Raw genomic sequence first — 20,196 nt, 5'->3', positions numbered from 1 at the left:
AAGGAAAATCGGGAAGAGGTCGAAAAGGCGGCTATTTCCATAGGAAGGGGAACTGCACGCGGGCGCAATCGATCGCCGTCTCTGCATGAGTCCCTGTTCTGATACAGTTCTGCAAACACGCCGTTTCCTGTTTCTTCCAAGCGGACGGGGCTGGTCCCGAAGTGAGAAAGAAAAAAAATAAGAAGCTTGTTGACAACAACAACACCCCCCCCCCCATTGCATAGTTTACGCGGCGCTTTTGAGGCCGGCGTCAGCGGAGCTGGGAGGGAGGGAGTTTCTCATTCGGGGTCTGCAGTAGCAGTAGGCGAGAAACTTCTTTTCCCAGGGATACAAAAAGGAGACGGCGGCCGGCACAAAGGCAGATCCCGATCTTATTTCTTGCAAACGGGCGCGCACGCTCTCTGCTCTCCGCCGCCTCCCAGCTCCACACCGGATGTGAATCGGGAGTGGATTTCGCCGCTGTCCCGCCAGCATTTTGGAGAGGAGGGCCCAAGGGTGTGTGTGTGTGTGTGTGTGTGCGCGCGTGTTTAGAAATCCGCTGCGTGGGTGCCCTTCGCTTTCCCTCCCCCTGACGGCGTGCTGCTGCTGCTGCTGCTGCTTTTGCAAAGAGGCGGTGCTGCTGCTGCTGCTGCTGCGAGCAGCAGCTGCGTTTCCTGGGGAGATCGGCTACCTTTGTTTTTCTCTTGCACCGAATTACACCCCCACGAGGAACACGCTCGTGGGCCGGGCGTGGAGGAAGCAGTTTGGGGGGGGTGGATACAAGCCAGGGGCAGCTGCCGCTTCTCTCTCTCTCCTCCCCTCCTCCCTCCCCTCCGCTTCCCTTCCACCCCCCCCCCCCGGTGTACTTTGCTCGGCTGCTCCTCCTCCTCTTAAGGAAGTTTCCTCCCCCTCTTCTTCTTCTCTTCTTCTTCCACGAGCGCCGCCGCCGCCGCACTTCCCCATATTTCGCAGCCTTGCCTAACCGCCCGCCCCAACTACTCCCGGGTTGGGGGGGGAGAGAGAGAGAGAGAGGAAGGGCTTTGGCCGGCGGACCCCCCCCCCCCTTTCCTCCAGCGCGGTGGGGCTGAGCCGGGCACCGGCGCCCCCCCGGCCCCTTCGCGAGGCCGAATGCCGGTGGCAGCGGCGGCGGCGGCGGCGGCGGCCAACTCGCACCCCCGCGCGGCGGTGCAGCAGCCCGACGCCCGCCCCTTCGCCGCCTCCGTCCGCCTCCGGGACCGGGACCCCGCCAAGCAGCACCAAGGCGCCGAGGAGCGCCACGGCCAGGCCGCCGGGGAGGCAGCGGCGGTGGCGGCGAGGGCAGCCGGCGGCAGAACGGCGGCTCCTTCCGGCGCTGCTTCACCGCCCGCCCTGCTGGCTTTCTCGCCGTCTTCTCCGCCGGGCCCGCCGCCGCCGCCTGAGCCCCCACGGACTCGCTCCCGCTCCCGCTCCGGATTCTTCAGCCTCCTCGCCATGAACGGCGGCGGCGGCGCCACAGCCACGGCAGCTGCTGCCGCCGCGCACTTCCAGCCACCGCCGCCGCCGCCTCCTCCGCATCTCCATGGGCCGAGCCTGCCCGAGTTGGGCGCCCGCAGCCAAGGCAGAGGGAGCCCCGCTGGACACGGGCACCCCAGGGCCCCGCCGGGAGCCAGGGCGCCTGCGCCAGGTAATGGCGGGGTGGGGTGGGGGGGTTGGGCGAGGGAGTGTGGGGCGCTGGGGGGGCGGCGGCCATGTGGGAATGGGGGGGGCGGTTGTGGGGAGTAAACATGGGGGGGGGGTCTCGGGTTTGGGGGGAGGAAGAGGCCGGCGGCGGAGCGGGGAGGCAGCCTCTGAGGGAACGGGAGGTGACAGGATGTTTGTGAGGTGACTAATAAGTGGGTGCTGAGGTGAATTCCGCGTGAGGCGCCGAGCAAATGTTCCAGAAGGCGGGGGCCGGGAACAAAAAAAAAGGGGGAACACCCCACAAAAAGGGGAAAACGGGGGGGGGGAAGGATAATAAAACCAAAAACTTGGGAATGCCTTGGCCCAGCCTTCAACTTTAATCCTGTTTACTTGGGAGTTGAAGTCCCACCGAGTTCAATAGGGCGCAACTTCCTCGCGAAGTGCGCTGAGGATGCCCGCCTCGTCCAAAGAGCGCTGGCTTTTAAAAGGATGCCTTCATTTGCCAGCTGCGGGGTCTTCTAAAGAGAAGCCATAATAAACCGAGGAAATGATCAAAAGCCAGAGACAAAGAGTACCAAAAAAAACAACAACACCCCCCCAACCACCAAAAGCACCCCCCCCCTTCAACAACATGTGTTAGGCAGGATGGAAATGGAAGCTGCTTTTCCTCAGAGGGGTGGGTTGGGGGGCTGAAGGTCCACCCCCACAAAAAAACCCAGCATTTTGATTTCCCACAAAAGTTGTCCCATTGAGCGCTACTTCTCCATCACCCCTTCCGCTTCTCAGTGGTGCTTTGCTCTTCCTCTGTGTGTTTGTGGGTCCTGTTAAGTGTGTTAGTGTGTGTATTCTCTTTTAATATGAAGAGCATTAAACATGCTGACTTTTTTTGTGCAGAGGGGCAGAGAGAGAGAGGGGAGAAGGCCTTGGACATTGGGAGGACTTTTCTTGTGCTTTGGCGACACATGTGCATCTTCTGGGCAAGAGGCTCCTGATTCTTTAGTAATAAACTTGGTGTAGTAGCCTGTGAATTGGTGTGGACGATTGTCGATTGTGTTGTCCCCTGGAATTGGAAGCTGGGAGACTGTCTTTGGAGGGAAATGGCAATAGTGTACATATGGAGATGAGAAAAACCAAGTTGGCTTTGGGGGGGAGAGAAAGCTCACAACTAAATAACTTCAACAATTTTGCAGCTGGTGATTTTCAGAACAGCTAAAACTTTTAAGTGCATTGAAGCTAGAAATAATGTGACGAAGTTCAGTGTGGCGTTGAACCTAACAAGATGCTGCGGTGGGAGATGAGGGGGGGGGGGAACTTTTCACCTTTCACAGATATCAGAATTTGTGACTCTGGAAGACCTGAAATGCCTGCCAAAGAAAACTCTAGACCCGTGGTTCCCAACTTAGGGCACACACCCCACAGAGGGGCAATTTGATTTTTAAGGGGGGCAATTTGGAAGCTTGTTTAGACCAAGTTAATGGCCTTTTAGGCTTCCTCCATGTGAATAGGAGTTCACTTTTTGAATAATAAGAATTATATGTCACCGGGGGGTGGGGGCATCAGGATTTTAGAGATGCTTAGGTGGGGCATGGCCAAAAAAAGGTTGGGAACTACTGCTCTAGACCCTAGAACAACCACTGTCACATAACATGCACTATATTATACAATAATATCAATACCAAGTAGATATCTGTACAGCAAGTATACATGGTATATAATTTTTTTTTAAGGGAGTATTCTGGATTTTATTGGTTCCATAGAAAGAATCATATCATTGACAGGGGAACTTATAGTTGCGAGTGCCCATCTATTTGTAAATTAATTAAAATATTTTTTTTTCCTTTGAGCCTGTGATTGTAATTGCTTTCTTGACTGTTCAAAATCTTATTGGTTCTGCTTTTGACATGAGGTGTTCAAACTATCCCGTGGCTTTAAGAATAATAACTGATACAGAAAGGCATTATTTTCAGGTGTTTCATGACTAGTATCACTTTATGAATTAATAGTTTGGAATAAATTAGACGTGCCAGAGCTTTAAGTCTTCTTGGAAGTCACTCCCTCTGCCCTTGATGATCTTCCTCCTAATTCCACATGTACGTGGGCTGGTTGTGGTTACTCACTAGTGAAGGAAAGGCACTCTACAAGTTGCATTGCTCATATGAGCACTTCTTTAAAAATCAGGTATCAGGTATCCATGAGTTCAGTATCAGATCAGGCTCTTGAACTACATTGTGATAGGTTCAAGTTTTGTCTAAATTAAGCAACTTTTTCTGGGTGCTGGAGATAATAATTTTCTGCACTGCACCCACTAAGTAATATAAAAATGATCAATGTATTTTATTAAATGTCAACTTTCACCTCAGTAAGATAATCTTAGATATGATTTCTATTTAAAATAAGAGTTGCTTGTTAATACTTGAGGACATGAATTCTATTGCTCTCCTGAAAGTTCACATGTAATAAACCCCCATGAATTTGCATTTGTGGGGCTGGTATGATCTGAAAGATACCTGGTCCTGATTTCTTCAGAAACCTGTAAACCTAGTATGCTGATGAAACAGCAGAGAAAACAGTACTTGTGGGCTGAATGTGTATTTCTTTCAGCTGGGCAAAATCTTTTATTTATTTTTTAATTGTGGTAGCTGAATTTCAGATAACCAAAAAAAGTTAAATACATCTTCTTTTATTGAATTGCCTTTGTGCTGAGCGGCTAATACCTGATTTTGAACGTTAGGCCGATGTCCTAATGCAGGCATAGGCAAACTCGGTCTTCCAGGTGTTTTGGGACTACAACTCCCATCATCCCTAGCTAACAGGACCAGTGGTCAGGGATGATGGGAGTTGTAGTCCCAAAATATCCAGAGGGCCGAGTTTGCCTATGCCTGTCTTAGTGTAAGGGATTATTTACAATAGTATTCAATGAGAGATACATCTTTTTCTGTTCAACTTTAAGAGCTGCAAATATTTTTAAGAATCTCAATTCTAAACATTCTGGCAGACCCTTTGTTATTCCATTTTTATTTAATTTGAATACTTTTGAAGTCATTAAATGGAGTAATGTGGAATAAAGAGCAAAATATGTGACATAATTTGTAATGTATAGAGAGCATGCTTCAGTACTAGGTTATTTTTAATGTTTAGCTAAAGTGACTGATGTAGTCCTGGGGCAGAGCCAGTAATGATGGTACATGTAATACTTTCAAATAAAGTGTTAGTTTTACATTGGGCTGTAGTAATTCAAAATGGTTTCAGTTCTTCTTTTCATTAGAGTTATTTCTTAGACCTGAAAAATTCAAACTTGCATATTTACACCTGTACATGATTACTCAAGAAAACCCACTGAGATGATGGGACTAGTTTCAAGTAAGTGTGCATAGGAATTGTCATAGGAAAACATAAAGCACTCCCATTACATCTTGGAGACAAGTATTAGACTTCATTGCATTTTATTTTATTTTTAAAAATAAATGGAATAGACTTCCAATTAATGATGTCACTCTAAACCAAGAAGAGGTTAGTTGTAGATTATCAATCCCTCCTTTTTCACACAACAGTGGCTTATCCTCGCATAGTTCTGGTTGAACTATTGCTTCAATGGAGAGTAAAGCAATTGGGAGTTCATACTTTGGCTGACCTTTGTAGCAAGCCATTGTCATCATTGATACAACCTTTTACCTTCCCCTGTCCTCTTCCTATGTGTGCTCTGCACAATCTTCAAATCTGCTCTGAGGGGTTGGGGGAACCCTCAAGACAGATTTAGGAGGCACATTATTCAGTTTATTCAGTCATTGAATAAACTCGTTATATAAATTTTAAAATCTGTGGTAAGCTTTCAAGTTATCCAGAACTCTTCTTCAGGCAAGATGGTAGACAAAGCAGGGGTTGAAGGTGGGTGGGAGACAAAGGAAAACAAGGTTCAAACATTAGGATGATGTTGTAGCTGTGAGGTTAGCTTGTTCTAAGATTGCAGGCTGGATAAGTCCCTCTCAGGTGCTATAGAAACCAGGTTACATATGTAGAATTCTGGGATAAAAAAGCAATGACTGCTACTCATTTCTGAGAAATTAAGGTCTAATTTGTAACCCAGATCAATCCCAAACCTTAAATGGAACACACAGGTTGCTGGGTAGGCAGAGACCAGAAGTAAAGGGAAACATGGCAGCCTTTAATTTAGCAAAGCCACTGATTAATTTTGATGTACTAAGTAAAAAAACCAAATGAAGCCAAATTGTATAGTATTACCAAGCGCTTTGAGGGGATGTCCTTGGCTGTGCTAAATTAAAGAGACCTTGTGTAACACCTTCCCTGATGAAGAGTTCTAGAGAACTCAAAAGCTTGCCACACTTTGGTGACATTTTGGCTGGCCCTACTAAAGGCATTGCCCAGCTGTGACTGTTGGGTAAGTGAGGTGTCTTGTATCATGCTGGGCTTGGAGAATTTGGGAGAGGAACAAGTCTGCAGCTGCATACATCTTACCATTTATTCTGAGTATAAATCTGTATTCAAATGTTGTTACTAACAACCCTGTACTGTAGTTCAAAGCTTTCCAAACTGTGTCATAACATATTAGTGTGTTGGCTGCAGTGTGTAGGTGTGCCACGCACACACCATGTTTCACCAATATGAAAAGTTTAGAAAGCTCTGCTGTAGTTTCTTTAGAAATACTGCTGTCTGATGCTTTTTCTCTCAAACCAGCTTCAACCTGGAAGGAAAACTTAAGCCACATTCACTTTGCAGTTAAGCTGAGGTGTGCACATTGGAGACAGCCATTGTGCATGTGTGGATGACAGCTTACGCACAGATGAGATCTTCATGTTTTGGGGAAAAGGTTGCAGGGGCAAGGAAACCAAACAGGTAACATGCATCGGTGAAGACATCCCCACATCTTCTGTAGTGTGCACATGCAACTTGAAATGCAGCAGGGGAAAACTTATTTCACTGTGTTTTAAGCTGCTAATGTGCACATAGCCTGACTGTCTTGTCCAGCAGAAGCTGAGAGACTCCTCCCTTCTCAGATTTCTGTGATAAGGGGGAAGGGGGAAGGGTCTCTTGCTTTGTGCTGGGCTGCCAGCAGAAGATGATCGTCAGTAATAGACTTGTGGTCATTGCTGTTGACCACACAAATGGGCCTCTGTAACCATTGCTGTTCCTCCCTACTTTGTTTCTATGCTGATACGATGGCATAGTGGAGGTTCCACACTCGCTTGTATTGTGTGTGAGGGTGTAAGTGCTTTTGAAAAGGGTGTTTCAGTGTAGAAGAACTAATTTTTGTAGTTTCAGCTTCTCATGCTGCTGGAATTCCCTCTTCTACACAACAGTTGATGATAAAAAGAGTGTTGTCCTCTACTGCATCTGATGGTATTCCTCTCCCCTTCCTTAAATAAACAGGTGGGAATCCTACTTGTGGATTCTCCTGATCAATACTCTATCAAACTATTTCTGCCTAGAAATAGACAGACTTACACTCTCCTTTCAAATCACACTGTCTAGCTATTTTAAGCAGCCCAGAGGACACAGTAGTAAACTACTGCTGGTCAAGTACAAACTGTACAGTGATTCAAGCATGCAGTAAACCAGTAGTATAGTTGTAGGTTGAGCATATCTATATGCAGCTGGAAATTGGTATCTTTTGTGGGGGTTATTTTTAAAAATAAAAGATTGAATTATTAGCATTTCAGTTGTGCATCTTTTTAAAAAACCTGGTTTATGAAATTTAAAAATCTAACATATTTTAAAGCCTATATTCTTCTAATCTTAATCTGTAATCATGATCCTTTATCACTCAAATTGAGTTGAAGTCTGCTTTTTCTGTAAAAATAGAAAAAGAAAACCAGGTTAAAAAAAAGACATCTGAGTCAAACATAAAAATATGACCTAGTTATATGACTGTTATTACTGTGGGCTTTTTCTTGAACCAAAAAACAAGCAAACCATCAAACCTGCTAGGATATAGGATCCAGGAGATGTAATTCTGTATTTCCCTAGGATCATCCACTGGACCTCACCTGGGTGAACTTGTTTTTTCGTTTATGCCTTGTAACTCCCTGAGATCTGCAGTGTGTTCAGTTCTGAATATTTTATTACTTTACTAACCAAACAAGGAGGATATTTACTTTTGATTTCATGAAGAAACACTGTTTTGCTCACTAACAACCAGCAGTTTTTGGAAAGTGATAGGCACTCAGTGATCTTGCTTTGTGTCCTGCATGTGGACAGAGACAACCAAACAGAAATCTTGTCTGTCTGTCTGTCTCTCTCTCTCTCTCTCTCTCTCTCTCTCTCTCTCTCTCTCTCTCACACACACACACACACACAGAGAGAGAGAGAGAGAGAGAGAGAGAGAGAGAGAGAGAGAGCGCGCCAGGGGTATCCAATGTAGTGCATGCCAGATAAACTACATTTTTCATCAGCTCCAGCATTGGTCAGGGATGATGGGAGCTGAAGGGTACTATCTAAGCTTAAAATAACTATAGGAATATCCTCTTATGATGGTTAAGGATGTCTTTATTTACAAATCAGTGTTTTACTATTTTATAGTAGCCAGTTAGTATGCAAGTGTACTCAGGAAATGTATGAACTACAGTTTTACCTGCTACTGGTGCATCAGGTACAGCTATTCCTAGTCAGGGATAGCCTGGCCATGGGGATCCATGCTTTCATAACCTCAAGACTTAATTGTTCCAATGCACTGTATGTGGTGCTACACGTGAGCCTAGTCTGGAAGCTCCAGCTGATGCAAAATGCAGTGGGCAGATTTTTTTAATGGGGATATGCCAGCACATAACTGAGGTGCTTAAAAGCTTGCACTGGCTGCTCATATGTTACCAGGACAGGTTCCAGGTTCTTGTATTTTTACAAGGTTTTTAACAACTCTGGTCCAAGATATCTTAAGGGCCACCTGATCTCTTTTATTCCTGCTTGAGTACAAAGAAATTTGGGGGAGTCTCTTGTTTGTGGTTCCCCACGTCTCAGATTCACAGCTTGCAACTACTTTGGAAGCTGAGCATTCAGTGTTGTGCTGGCCTAGTCCTGTGAAAGTCCCCCCTGAGATTAGAAAGACACCCTCCTTACTGAATGTCAGGCACATGACAAAGACTTTCTTCTTCCACCAGGCATATTACTGTAGTGTTTGGCTTAGTGATGCCTTTTTATTCTCTGTGTGGTTTATTTTTACTCTCACTGCTTAGAATTGATAATGATCAAGCGGTATATAAATGCCTTAAATAAATCTTACAATATGGAGTAATGTCAGATTGTTACAGTAAAGGCAAACTAATTTTGTGGCACGTTAAAAGACAAATTTATTGTGGCATAAGCTTTTGTGGGCATGAACCACTTCATCAGATACATGGGAGGTGTGATTTAAATTGGTCCACCATGCCTCCGTATTTGGAATGTCACTCTGTAGAGAGTAAAAATAACATTGAAAGTAGCCTCAAAATATGCACCTGTCCATATCAAAATGACATAGTTTAACTCTTGATGGGGTTAGACTCCCTCTGAAGTGGGCATGTAGCTTGTGGGTATATCTGGATCCTTTACTGTTGCTCAAGGTTCAGGAGGCCTCAGTGGTATAGAGTACCTTCCATCAGCTTTTGCTTGTGGCCCAGCTGCACCCATATCATATCCGGACTGGGATAGCATAACTTAGGTCATCTGGCAACCTCTAGCTTTGATTACTGCAACACATTATATGTGGGGCTGCCTCTGAAGATGATTCAGAAACTTCAGCTGGTGCAGATTTGGTGGCTAGGTTGCTCACTGGGGCAAGACAGCTTGAGCATATTGCACTAATCCTAGCCCAATGGTTCTGGGTGCCAGTTAAGTTAGACCAATAAAAAGTGCTGGTTTTCGACTATGAAGCCCTAAATAGCTCAGGAACGCAATACCTCAAGGACAGCCTTTCGCCATATGAACCTATCCTGTGATCATTATCTGAGGCCCTTTTTCTCCACAAGAGGTCTGAATGGTGGAGACACAAGAACAGGCATTTTCTGCAGTGCTTCCCTGTTTGGAATGCTCTCCCCAGGGAGAGGCCATATCTTTAGATGCCAGGTGAAAATGTTTCTCTACAATCATGTGTTTAGCTAATTAACATTTTATGTGGAAGGGAATTTATTGGTTTGGTTTTTTAAAAAATGTATTTTGTATTTTTCTGTTGTGAACTGTCCTGGGATCTTTGTATGAAGTGCAGTATACAAATTAAATAATAATGATAACAATAATAAAGTTGACTCATTGTGTGTTACGTTAACATTGGAGGGATAGGTGGGCCAAAGGAGTGTCAACATGGTATTTTAAACTGTTGCTCTTTATAATCCCAAATAAGGTAATTCATTTAGGCTGCAATCCTATGCACAGTTCCCTGGGAACAAGTGCCTTCCTCCTGAATTTTGAGAACCTATATCTAAGACTAAACACATATAGGATTGTGATACTTGCAAGGGAACTATAAATATCTGGGGTGTTAGAAAAGTATAATTATGGAGTTTCCGCATTTAGAATTGTTTGGGCCAGATCTTCAGAGTGCTCTTTATTTATTGAAATTGGCTATCACAAAAGTACCGGCGAATAGTAAGATGGGACAGTGAATTTCTGTGCTTAATCCCCCCCCCCCTGTTTTATCAGCAGTCTTGGCCAAGTAGAGTTAAAGTGTTCTGTGAAATTTATTAGTCAAACCTTTTCCCTATTTCCTCACTTTTTAAAATGTAATCTGAGATCACTACACTTAATACATGATTGAAGTGTCACTGTGGTTCAGTGTTAGAAACTGAGATGAAAGTCAGGAGCTAAATGGCACCTTAAACCTAGGTTATGGGTGCAACAATGGAATGTCCAGGCTCCCTTTTTTATAACAAGAATACAAAGCTGAAAATGAATGAACTGCAGCTAAAATATTAAGTTCATTTTTTACATGGTCTAGTCCTTCCCCTGCTCACCCCCCTAATATTCTTAAGAGGGTCTCTTCTCCAGTCTTCAGAGAGTAGCTGGAAGTGGAGAGGCAGAAAAGAGTCCTCCTTTCCTTCCACTCTGCAGTTTTAATCTGAAATCTTAGGCGCAGTACGGCACCCAGAGCTCAGAAACTGCTTGTGCAAATGAAATTCTCTGTCACAAAATGTGTCTAGAACAATGGGAGTTTCGAGCACTGCTGTGGTTTAGAAATTAGTGTTCCCAGTACTGACTAGGCAAATCTGGATTCAACTCCTGTTCATGAATCTTCTGGATTGCCTTGAGCAAGTCATTCTGTCATCCTTGGTATATCTATGAAAATGGTATTGCTAAATACCAAGTTTAAAGGACTGATGTGCAGTTTAATAAAGTGAAAACACTTTCCCCAGATGAAATCAGGAAGTAGAAAAAACTGTGTATGTCAAATGTTATGAAAATCATTGAGGGGGTATATACATTTTGTTAAATAATTAAAATAAATGTTTGATATGCATAATTCAGTTTTTCATCAGTATATTCATAATTAATGCCAAAGATACGTACCACAATTTCATATGTATGCTTATTTGATGGCGAATGTGCATAGGATTGTAGCCATAGGTTGTGTACATACTGACTTTGAAGCACATTCTTCTCAAAGTAATCCTGGGCACTGTACGTTACTCCTCACAGACTTACAATTCCCAGCAATCTGTAGCAAACTACTGAGCCCAGAAAAAATGTTTTTAGAATGCTTTAAAGATAGTGTGCATATTTGGCCTTAGTCCTTGAATTAGCAAAGCAATATTGGGATGGGACATTTTGCTGAGCAACTTAACTTCTCTTTCATACAAGGACTAGATACTAGAGACACAGAGGCAAAATGAAGAGGAAAATAGTCTTTAGCCATATCTCTGTCTTGTAGGAGATAAAGAGGGGAGCAGCTTGGGCAGGTTTGCTCAATATGTGAGCCAGCCCATTTATTGTGGCCTGCCAGTAGCTTGCAGTCACTATTCGCTTCATGTTTTGCTGTCCTAGACAGGCAGAAAAAACCCAGGAGGTTTACCATACATAACTGCTGGTTGCATTTGGCTTGGTGAGTCAGAATTTGTACAGGCCTTGGCTAAAGACAGGTTTCTCGGTTGGGGGGTGAGATCTTCCTTGTAATGGAACATTTTAGCTGGCGAGTTTATTTATAAGTAGATGTTTTTGGCTTTATTAAGGGAAACTTTATAAAAATAAGTTTTGAATATGTCAAGGCAGTTTTTGGGGTACCCTTCCATGCTTGCTAATACCTCAGATCTCTCATGGTATTTAGGATTGTTTTATTAACTGTACTAAGATCTTTAGGGTTAGTCTTCAGCATGCTTCAGTTTCATTTTTTTTTAAGGCAGTAAAAGTGTTCATAATCAAAAGGCACATATTCACCAGTTTTACCATCAAATACTGTGATGAGAGGTTATGAAAAGCTGTCTTCTAAACTGCTTTAGTTTGAAAGAATTCAGTCTGAGGGATCTACGCCTTTTTTTTGAATATGCAAAATTCATCATGTGAAGGTTATAAACCATGTAAAAAGCAGTGAATGAAAAACCGCTAGTTCACAGCAATCTTGACAGATGTTGTACATTTTCAGTAGTGTGAATCTTGAATTGGCACAATATTTTTTTAAATTGTTTTAAAGCAGTATGTTTTGCCTTGTAATTGAAAAGCATGTACTGTAGCTTTATACCAAGTTGTATCCTTAAAATTGACATTTCATGATACCCTTAAATAAAAAAAATTCAGGGTTTTCATAAGTTATTATGAGCAAGTTCAATAGTTTCTTGGCAATTAAAAAAATTGTGATTGATTTTTGGTAGATGAAAACTGGGCTTCCATATTTAGTGTGTGCCTCATTTTAATACCTTAAATTAGGTTAGTCTGCAACACATCCTTAATGAAAACTTGGACAGCAGAGGTTTACAGTATTTAATGGAGTGCAAACATGCAGAAATAACTCAGTACCTCTGCTAAGTGACATTTCTCTTGAAGCTTCTGAATTAATTACTAAAGACTTGGAAAGTACAGTTAATAAAGGAATTAAGTCTCAATAAATAAGTAAATATATAAATGGCAATATTTAATAGCCAGAAGCACATAACTTAAACATTTCCCCATTTCATGTAGCTGTTGAGAGCTAATATTGGACTGGGAAGAACTTGCTCAGTGAAGTTTACTGGGTGGCATGGAGTTGGTCAGTATCTATCAGCACAAAACCTTCCTCATGATGGCGGCTGTTTGAAATAATTTCTAGACCACCCTTTATTTTTTTAAAAAAATCCCAAAGCAAAACACATCTGAAAAAGACCATGTGACAAAAATGAACCCATAACCTAAGTTTAAGGTGCCATTTAGCTTCTAGCTTTCAAGGTGGTAGGATGCTACAGTAGATAGTTCTCATTTAGCAAGTCTAGCAAGGTTCTTCCTATAACTTGTGTGAGTCAATGAGTCCTTAGATAGAACTTTCATATGTTCTCATGTCACCTCAAGAGACACATACACAAAAAAGAAATACAGTACAATACCCAAACTCAAAAGTAAGCTGAGGTACAGAAATATGTATGCATAGAAATGTGTAGATTATACTCCCCCCCAAAAAATATGCATGCATGCACACATGCAGCCCCCCTTTATGCGTGTTCAATATATTCACAACCGTGCATACATGTATTGTGCTGAACCTGGAAGTGACCTAGAAACGTCATAAAGATGTCACTGAAACATCACTAAAAAGGCGGAAGCCTGTTTGCAGGCTTTTTCAATGGGCTTCAGTTATACACGATTTCACTGATGCATGCAGTGCCTTGGAACATAACCCCCATGTAAACGGGGGCCTGCCTGTATAAAATATTCATATTAAAATTTCTGACAAAACTGAAAGTCTTGGTCTGAGGGAAAAAATATTTACAGGAAACTTACCTATCTTATCTGTAGAAAATCTGAGTACATATGACAAGTCTTGAAATATGAAGGTTGATATGAAGGTGTTTTTCTAGTGCCCAATTTGTAAATATAGATAATGCCAAATTCACCTCATGTCACTTTAAACATGATGCATTTCAATTGAGTTGTTTCACTCATTTTGTTATTTGTCAGCTGCTGAATAATCAAATGATGTATGAGAATATGTGAACTACATCAGTTATCTTTACTGGGAACTTATCTATCCACCCTCGCCCCCCATTTGAATAAATTATTGTAGCATGAAGAGCCTGGGTGAATTTAGTTGCATTAACTAAACTTTGTAAAGGATTATTAAGGCATGGAATAATATTAGGCCAGAGGTTTGCAATGCTGCATTTTTAAATATGAGCAAAACACTCATGGATGAAAGATGGCAAATGGTTGAAATAATTTATAAGTTCATCTCATGTATTGCTAATCATGTTACCAGTTTTGAGAGCATACTTCTGCTAATGAAAGTCTGCATCTGAGACTTTAGGCATTTGACAGATGTAACATAAATTGCACTGTTAAACTAGCTGTGTCTATGAATAATAAAATCTGCAGACAGAAAAGTATTTCATAATTGAGGGGAAGATCTATTTCTGTATGGTATATTAATATGAAATACTGGAGTGAGAGTGAGAATTGTTCATTTTCACTCTGTATATATTGGGATATTCTCCCCCCCCCCCCCAAATACCAGCTGAAAAAATGTGAAGAGGTTCTTCAAGCAAGGGCATTTTGAGTCTGCAGCTCCTATTGATTTAAATGGGAGTTTAGTATCCATTAGCTTTCTGAATCAGCCCTAAGGCAGTTGAAGTACCAATGTCCTATGTTATAAGGTACAGGAACTGACATCTGCATAGCCAGAGTCCATCTGGATATGGCATAAAGTCAGCAATGGCTTAGCTAGAAATGAGGTAGAGAAGATTTGGAGATGTTACTCTCTACCATAACCTTTATGAAGCTGACAGCAGACTAAAAGATTTAATTCCATCTTTTCAGAAACAGACATAGTAATACACATGCCAGCTGATTATTTATCAGCCTTAGCAATATATATATGCATAAAGTGTCCAAAATGCAGTCCAAGGCACATGTGTAAATTGATTTAATGACAGATATTGGACTTAATTACAAATTAGCCAAGGATTTTGGCATTCAGTAAACCCAGGTTTTTTAAGCAGCTACTTGCCTACGGTGAGCAAGAACAGGTGATCAAGAAGGGAAGCTTTTTAATATGGGATTGAATGCTTGTTTCAGGTTTCCTGTGCCATACAAATAACTAAAGCAGATATTTGATAAAGTAAGCTAGTTACAGTTTTGGTGGGTTGTTGATTTGCAGGAGCGAGTTGCCAGCTGCCCCTTTATTGCCTCCAGGTGTACAGCAGATCAGCAACCATTGTAACTGGAAGCAGAATACTGTACACTGCTGACTGGATATGCTGTTGCAGTATTTTTGCATTACTCTCCTTATTTTGTAAGCACTGGGAAGCAAAACACGGCCACACTGCTTATGACTCCTTTGTAACTGTCCTGTGATACGCTGTAGTACTCTGGAGTAGTTTGAGGTGGGGGGAGTGACACTTGGTGGGGCAAGACAGACCCCTTGATTAAAAGCCTATTTAAACAATTGTGTGAAAGAGGCAATGTAAAAGAAGTTTGGCAATGGTGAAGGAAGTGGCAGTAGTGTGAATACTTAAGAGTTATATTTTCCATATATAGAATGGCTGAGTATGGAACTGGCCATATGTGATGTAGCTAATTTATATTAAGATGATAGAAGTGTGATTATCAGTTCAGGGCTGCTGTGGACTATGCAGTGTCCACATTACGTTCAGCATCAGTATGGCAAGCCGAGGTATGCCAGATTGCCCAAGGAGAAGTGAACTGGTCCTGGTTGGATACGGAGCAGGTAAAAACTCCCATGCTAATTAGTAGTGGGACTGCGCTTGGGAATAGCTGCTGTAACATTACCTGGGCAAGGCAGTGAAACCCAGAACTGTGATTACTTTCAAAGGGAAAAAAGTGAATAAAGGGAAAGGGTGGCAGTAGTTGTGGGGAGGGCAGTACATGTTTGGTTTTCAAAACCATACCCACCCTTTTCTCTTCCCTTGTTCACATTTTGATTAAGATCCTCCATAAAGAACAGTAGTGGAAAGCTCAGAAGTTTGTTCATTACGCTGTGAGAGTTTAGCAGTATTAATAAAGTTGTTATCCTACTGTGACGTTCAGATTTTTCTAATGGACCACTGTGGGTTACCTATGCTTTTTGTGCTCTCTGGTGTATATCAAATTTTGTTATCCAAAAGAGCGGTCTTAATAGTAGAAATAAATTTATCTACTACCACCTGAAGATGAAAGATTACTTTGAAGGGGTTGCATGCCTGCAACCACTAAACAATATTCTGCTTGGCTGCTTTGGACTATTTTTACCTGGTGCTTCAAAATTAATCTCTAGCTTGGCTGATATAAAAAATACAATGTATTTCTTTACTTAATTTACATCTGCTTTCTGTCTCACAAGAGACAGTGCTCTACTTGGTGCTGGTGAAAGGTCTGAGTGACTGCTGGCTTTAATAGTTTCAGTTTAAAGACTACAGCCATTATTTTTCTTGGTTCCAGCAACACTTAGGTCCCATCTACATCATACATTTAAAGCACATCTTCTGCAAGAATCCTGGAAACTGTGGTTTATTTAAGGGTGCTGGGAATTGTCACTCTCTCCGGTGTAAACTATTTCCCCAGGATTCCTTTATTTGGGGATGGGGCTTTGGTGTATGGTGTGTATGCACCTTAGCATGACCTTGAAGCTGTTTTGCTCCAAAGGGAGACTTGTTTAATTAAGGCTGTCAAACACCTGCATTATTTGTACAGTTCATCTTAAGGCACTGCAGACTTTGGGCCTTAAATGTCATACTACTTTCCCCCTCTATATCCCATCCTCATTTTTCTTAACATCCAGTCTGATAAAGTGTTGTGGAGAACTTGAAAGATGGTTCACTATTTGTAACATTTTTGTCGCTCCTAATAGAACCTGTAGAAGGGACGCAGGTGGCGCTGTGGGTTAAAGCCTCAGCGCCTAGGACTTGCCGATCGAAAGGTCGGCGGTTCGAATCCCTGCGGCGGGGTGCGCTCCCGCTGCTCGGTCCCAGCGCCTGCCAACCTAGCAGTTCGAAAGCACCTCCGGGTGCAAGTAGATAAATAGGGACCGCTTATCAGCGGGAAGGTAAACGGCGTTTCCGTGTGCGACTCTGGCTCGCCAGAGCAGCGATGTCACGCTGGCCACGTGACCCGGAAGTGTCTCCGGACAGCGCTGGCCCCTGGCCTCTTAAGTGAGATGGGCGCACAACCCCAGAGTCTGTCAAGACTGGCCCATACGGGCAGGGGTACCTTTACCTTTAATAGAACCTGTATTAGCCTGTTTTTGAATCAGAATTAGTGTCTTAACAGGTTTGTGTTACAATGCCTCTGCCCCAAAACAATAATCCTAGCAAAGAGATGCCCTTATGCCTGCAGGTCTTGTTCTCAGTCCACTTTTAAAGTTCACTTTATTGCATGCACAACACAAGTTATTTTTAAAAACACATGCCATTGCCACTTCAATACAAACTTATCAAAGGAGCTAAAATGTGAAGAATTAACTACAGCTCCCTCTTAGATTGGGAACAAAACATCAAGCTGTCACAAGCTGAATGACATCCAAAACTCTTTAAAGGGATATTGTCAGGGAAGAGAGAAGACACAATATTAGAACTAGTCGTTTTTTGAGGGGGGCAGGGAGAGTGAACTTAAAGCTATGTACAAACAAAACGTCAGTGATGGAGCCACTCTGGAAATACATTTCCTGCATTAATGTTTGAATTACTCTCTAGTGGAGCTTGGGGGGAAAACATTTCTTCAAGTTTGCCTTGGAAAACAGCTGTGTCCAGTGTTGTTTGGCTGCTGACCTTTGATGTCATGAACCAACCTCCCCCTTTTCAAAGAAAAAGAGATTGCTTTATAAGAACACATGAATGAAAATTTAATTGAATAAATGCACATGTAAAGCTTCAGAAAAAAAGAAAGCACACAACCTGTCTAAAAAAAGGGGGGGAAGAGGCTGAACTCCTAACTGAATTAGCATTTATATTGCTGGTAGGTCTGTCTGTCACATACCTTATGAAGGTGGGAGGATGCCAGGCTCACTACGGGAGAAAAATCCTGCTGAGACCCCTCCTTTAACATTTCATTTGTACACAGCTTTCAAAAGCATCATTTTAATTACAAATTAACTGCTTCCATTTTTGCACCTCTCTCTTCATCCTGTGTTTACAGAAAGAGCTGAAATTTCACTTGCAGGATGCATTGTTTTCTCTTGTATGTTTTTTTAAAAAAAATCTTTTATTGATAAAGCAGCGATTTTGTAGCTGTGCTTCATTCTATCACACATCCAGGTATGGGTTTTCTCAGTGTCCTTTAATGACTGAAGAGGCAAGCAAGTATGTAGCTGGAATGAAAGGGGCAATAGGGATGTAGGCAGCAAAGGGAGAGGAAAAGATAACAGCTGGTGATGTTCATTAAAGCAACAAGGTTATCCCTGTACAACAGGTTTCTCAGACTGAGGGTCAAATAAGACAATACTTTAAATTGGCTAGTGCATTTAGTGTTTCTGATTTTTCATATGTGGGAAGGGTTGGTTACCACATTATGCATACGGGTTTGTGTTTCTTTAATGCTTTTTCTTTGCACTGTTGTCTTGTCAAAAACTAACCTCTCCTGAAGCTGTTTATTGCCTGCAAGGGGACCTTGGAGCTATATAGCAGGTTGTATCTCAGAATTAACTTTCTGAGATAAACTGTTTTCCAGGACCCTGGAAGTTTCTGGTGTGTGGTGTTAGTTTCCCAGCTTGAAATAGCTGTAGTTCCCTCTTTCAACTAGTAGCAATGGTATTTCAGGGAGTAGGAAATTGCTTGTGATGTAGGTTCCCTTTCTGTGGTACTCTAATCAGGGTACAGAAGTAGCAGCTACACTTTTCATCCCTGAACCACCTTTGCCTCCAGATATCTTTCTGTAGTTGTCTTCATTCATCATTGGGCTCTGTTACATTCGCCTCTTTACTATATTGTGAGTGTATACATAAACTTCTGTGGAAAATGCAAGGCAAAAACTTACGTAGAAAGTGTAGACAGAAATCCTCTATTCCAACTGCGCACTAGGGGTGGGCAATATCAGATTTTCAACATTATCCCCAGCCAAACATCGCAGGCTGGTGATATACCACGATGTTGAAAAAACAAGCTGCATTGGCCTCAGCCTGCAAGGCACCAGGTGAAATTGCCATAGCTCTCATCGCAGGAGCTGAGGCAGTTTCACCCCAGCACCTAGCAGGCTGGGACAACACAGCTTGTTTGTATGGCTAAGCTGGGCTGCAGGAGGGCTCCCGATCCCCAGGATGAGTGGGGAGAGCACCGGGGCTCCTTTGCGTGTCTCTGCTGGGGATCAGGAGGGCTCAACACCACAGAGCCATCCCTGGTGTCCCCGTCCCCCCGTGTCAGTGCTGGGCCGGGGGATCCTTTAACTGCTTGGAAGTCGCTAGCAGAGGGACTCAGGAATGTGGGGGTTTCACCAGCGATAAACCGCTGAGTGAAGCCAGCATCATGGTCTGCTCCTCATACCGGTCCTGGGTGAAATATTGATATATTGCCCAGGCATACCATGCACCAATTTAATTGTTTAATTTCGAGCCTGTTTGAATCTAAACCAAGTTGGGCTTCATTTGTAGCTAGCTGGAAAGCAAGTAAAAGGGCTTGATTTTGAGTCAGTCTATGTAAGTGTCAGCTCCGTGACACAAGGTTTATTACTTTACATCTGTTCTGCCTGCCTGCATGCAGACAAGGGAGAGAAGTTATATTGTTGTCTTGCCCTGGGCTGTTTTTCATTGCATTCCTGTGACTAAAGCCTGTAGTGTGGGAGTGTCTTTCTGCCCATGAGTTAGACATGGGATTTTTAACCTAAGTCAGTTTCAGAATATCTCTGCCTGACCAGTAGATTTAGAACAGTTTTGCCCTGCCTTTTCATAGAGGCTCAAAGTAGCTTTCTAGTGTGCTATTGTAATCCTTTCCCTGTAATGATTTCTAGCCCCTAGTGGAATAGAGTGTTTCTGGAAAGGAAAATCTTAAATTAGCCTTCAGTGTTGTGAATAGCATAGATATTTGTAAGTAAATTGTGGCTTCTAGCAACATGATGGAATGCATTTTGGGGAGGGAACTCCATGACATGTAGCATATTGCCATAATTTTAGACATTCTTTTGTGAAGTGCCATGCTTTAATGCACACATATTGCTCTATTGCATTACAAATACACCCCCTTAAATGTGCAAATTTACACCCTTAAACATGAAAGCTGAAATGGCAGGTGGCTATTTCCTGATTTATCATTCAGATATACAGGAGGCATTAAATACCTTTATGTGGCTTCAACTGGTATTTCTTGTTGAAAAGATTAAAATGTAAGAGGAGGGGTTGGTGGACTGGCATTGCACTATGATGAGTGTGACTAAAGGAAGAAGTGAACTGGAAGTTCTCATGTGCTCTGAAAGTGGATGGAAGATGTGCAGGTAGATGAAATGAATGTAGCAGAAGTAGTCTCATTAAATGAGAAATCA

At 42.7% G+C, this 20,196-nt stretch overlaps 1 protein-coding gene across 1 annotated transcript in view; it reads left to right on the top strand.

Moving 5' to 3' along the window:
- Positions 1–1,092: 1,092 nt before the first annotated feature.
- Positions 1,093–20,196, top strand: part of RNF38 (ring finger protein 38) — a 79,944-nt gene continuing 60,840 nt past the window's right edge. The window contains exon 1 of the mRNA XM_079959410.1: positions 1,093–1,642. Coding sequence (XP_079815536.1) covers positions 1,108–1,642 — 535 coding nt within the window. The 5' untranslated portion in view covers positions 1,093–1,107. The remainder of the gene's footprint in view (positions 1,643–20,196) is intronic.

The sequence above is a fragment of the Podarcis cretensis genome (assembly GCF_951804945.1).
Source record: "Podarcis cretensis genome assembly, chromosome: 17".
Taxonomy (NCBI): Eukaryota; Metazoa; Chordata; class Lepidosauria; order Squamata; family Lacertidae; genus Podarcis; species Podarcis cretensis.
Note: the sequence above shows the minus strand (reverse complement) of the source record. Positions and strands in the feature narration are given on the sequence as shown.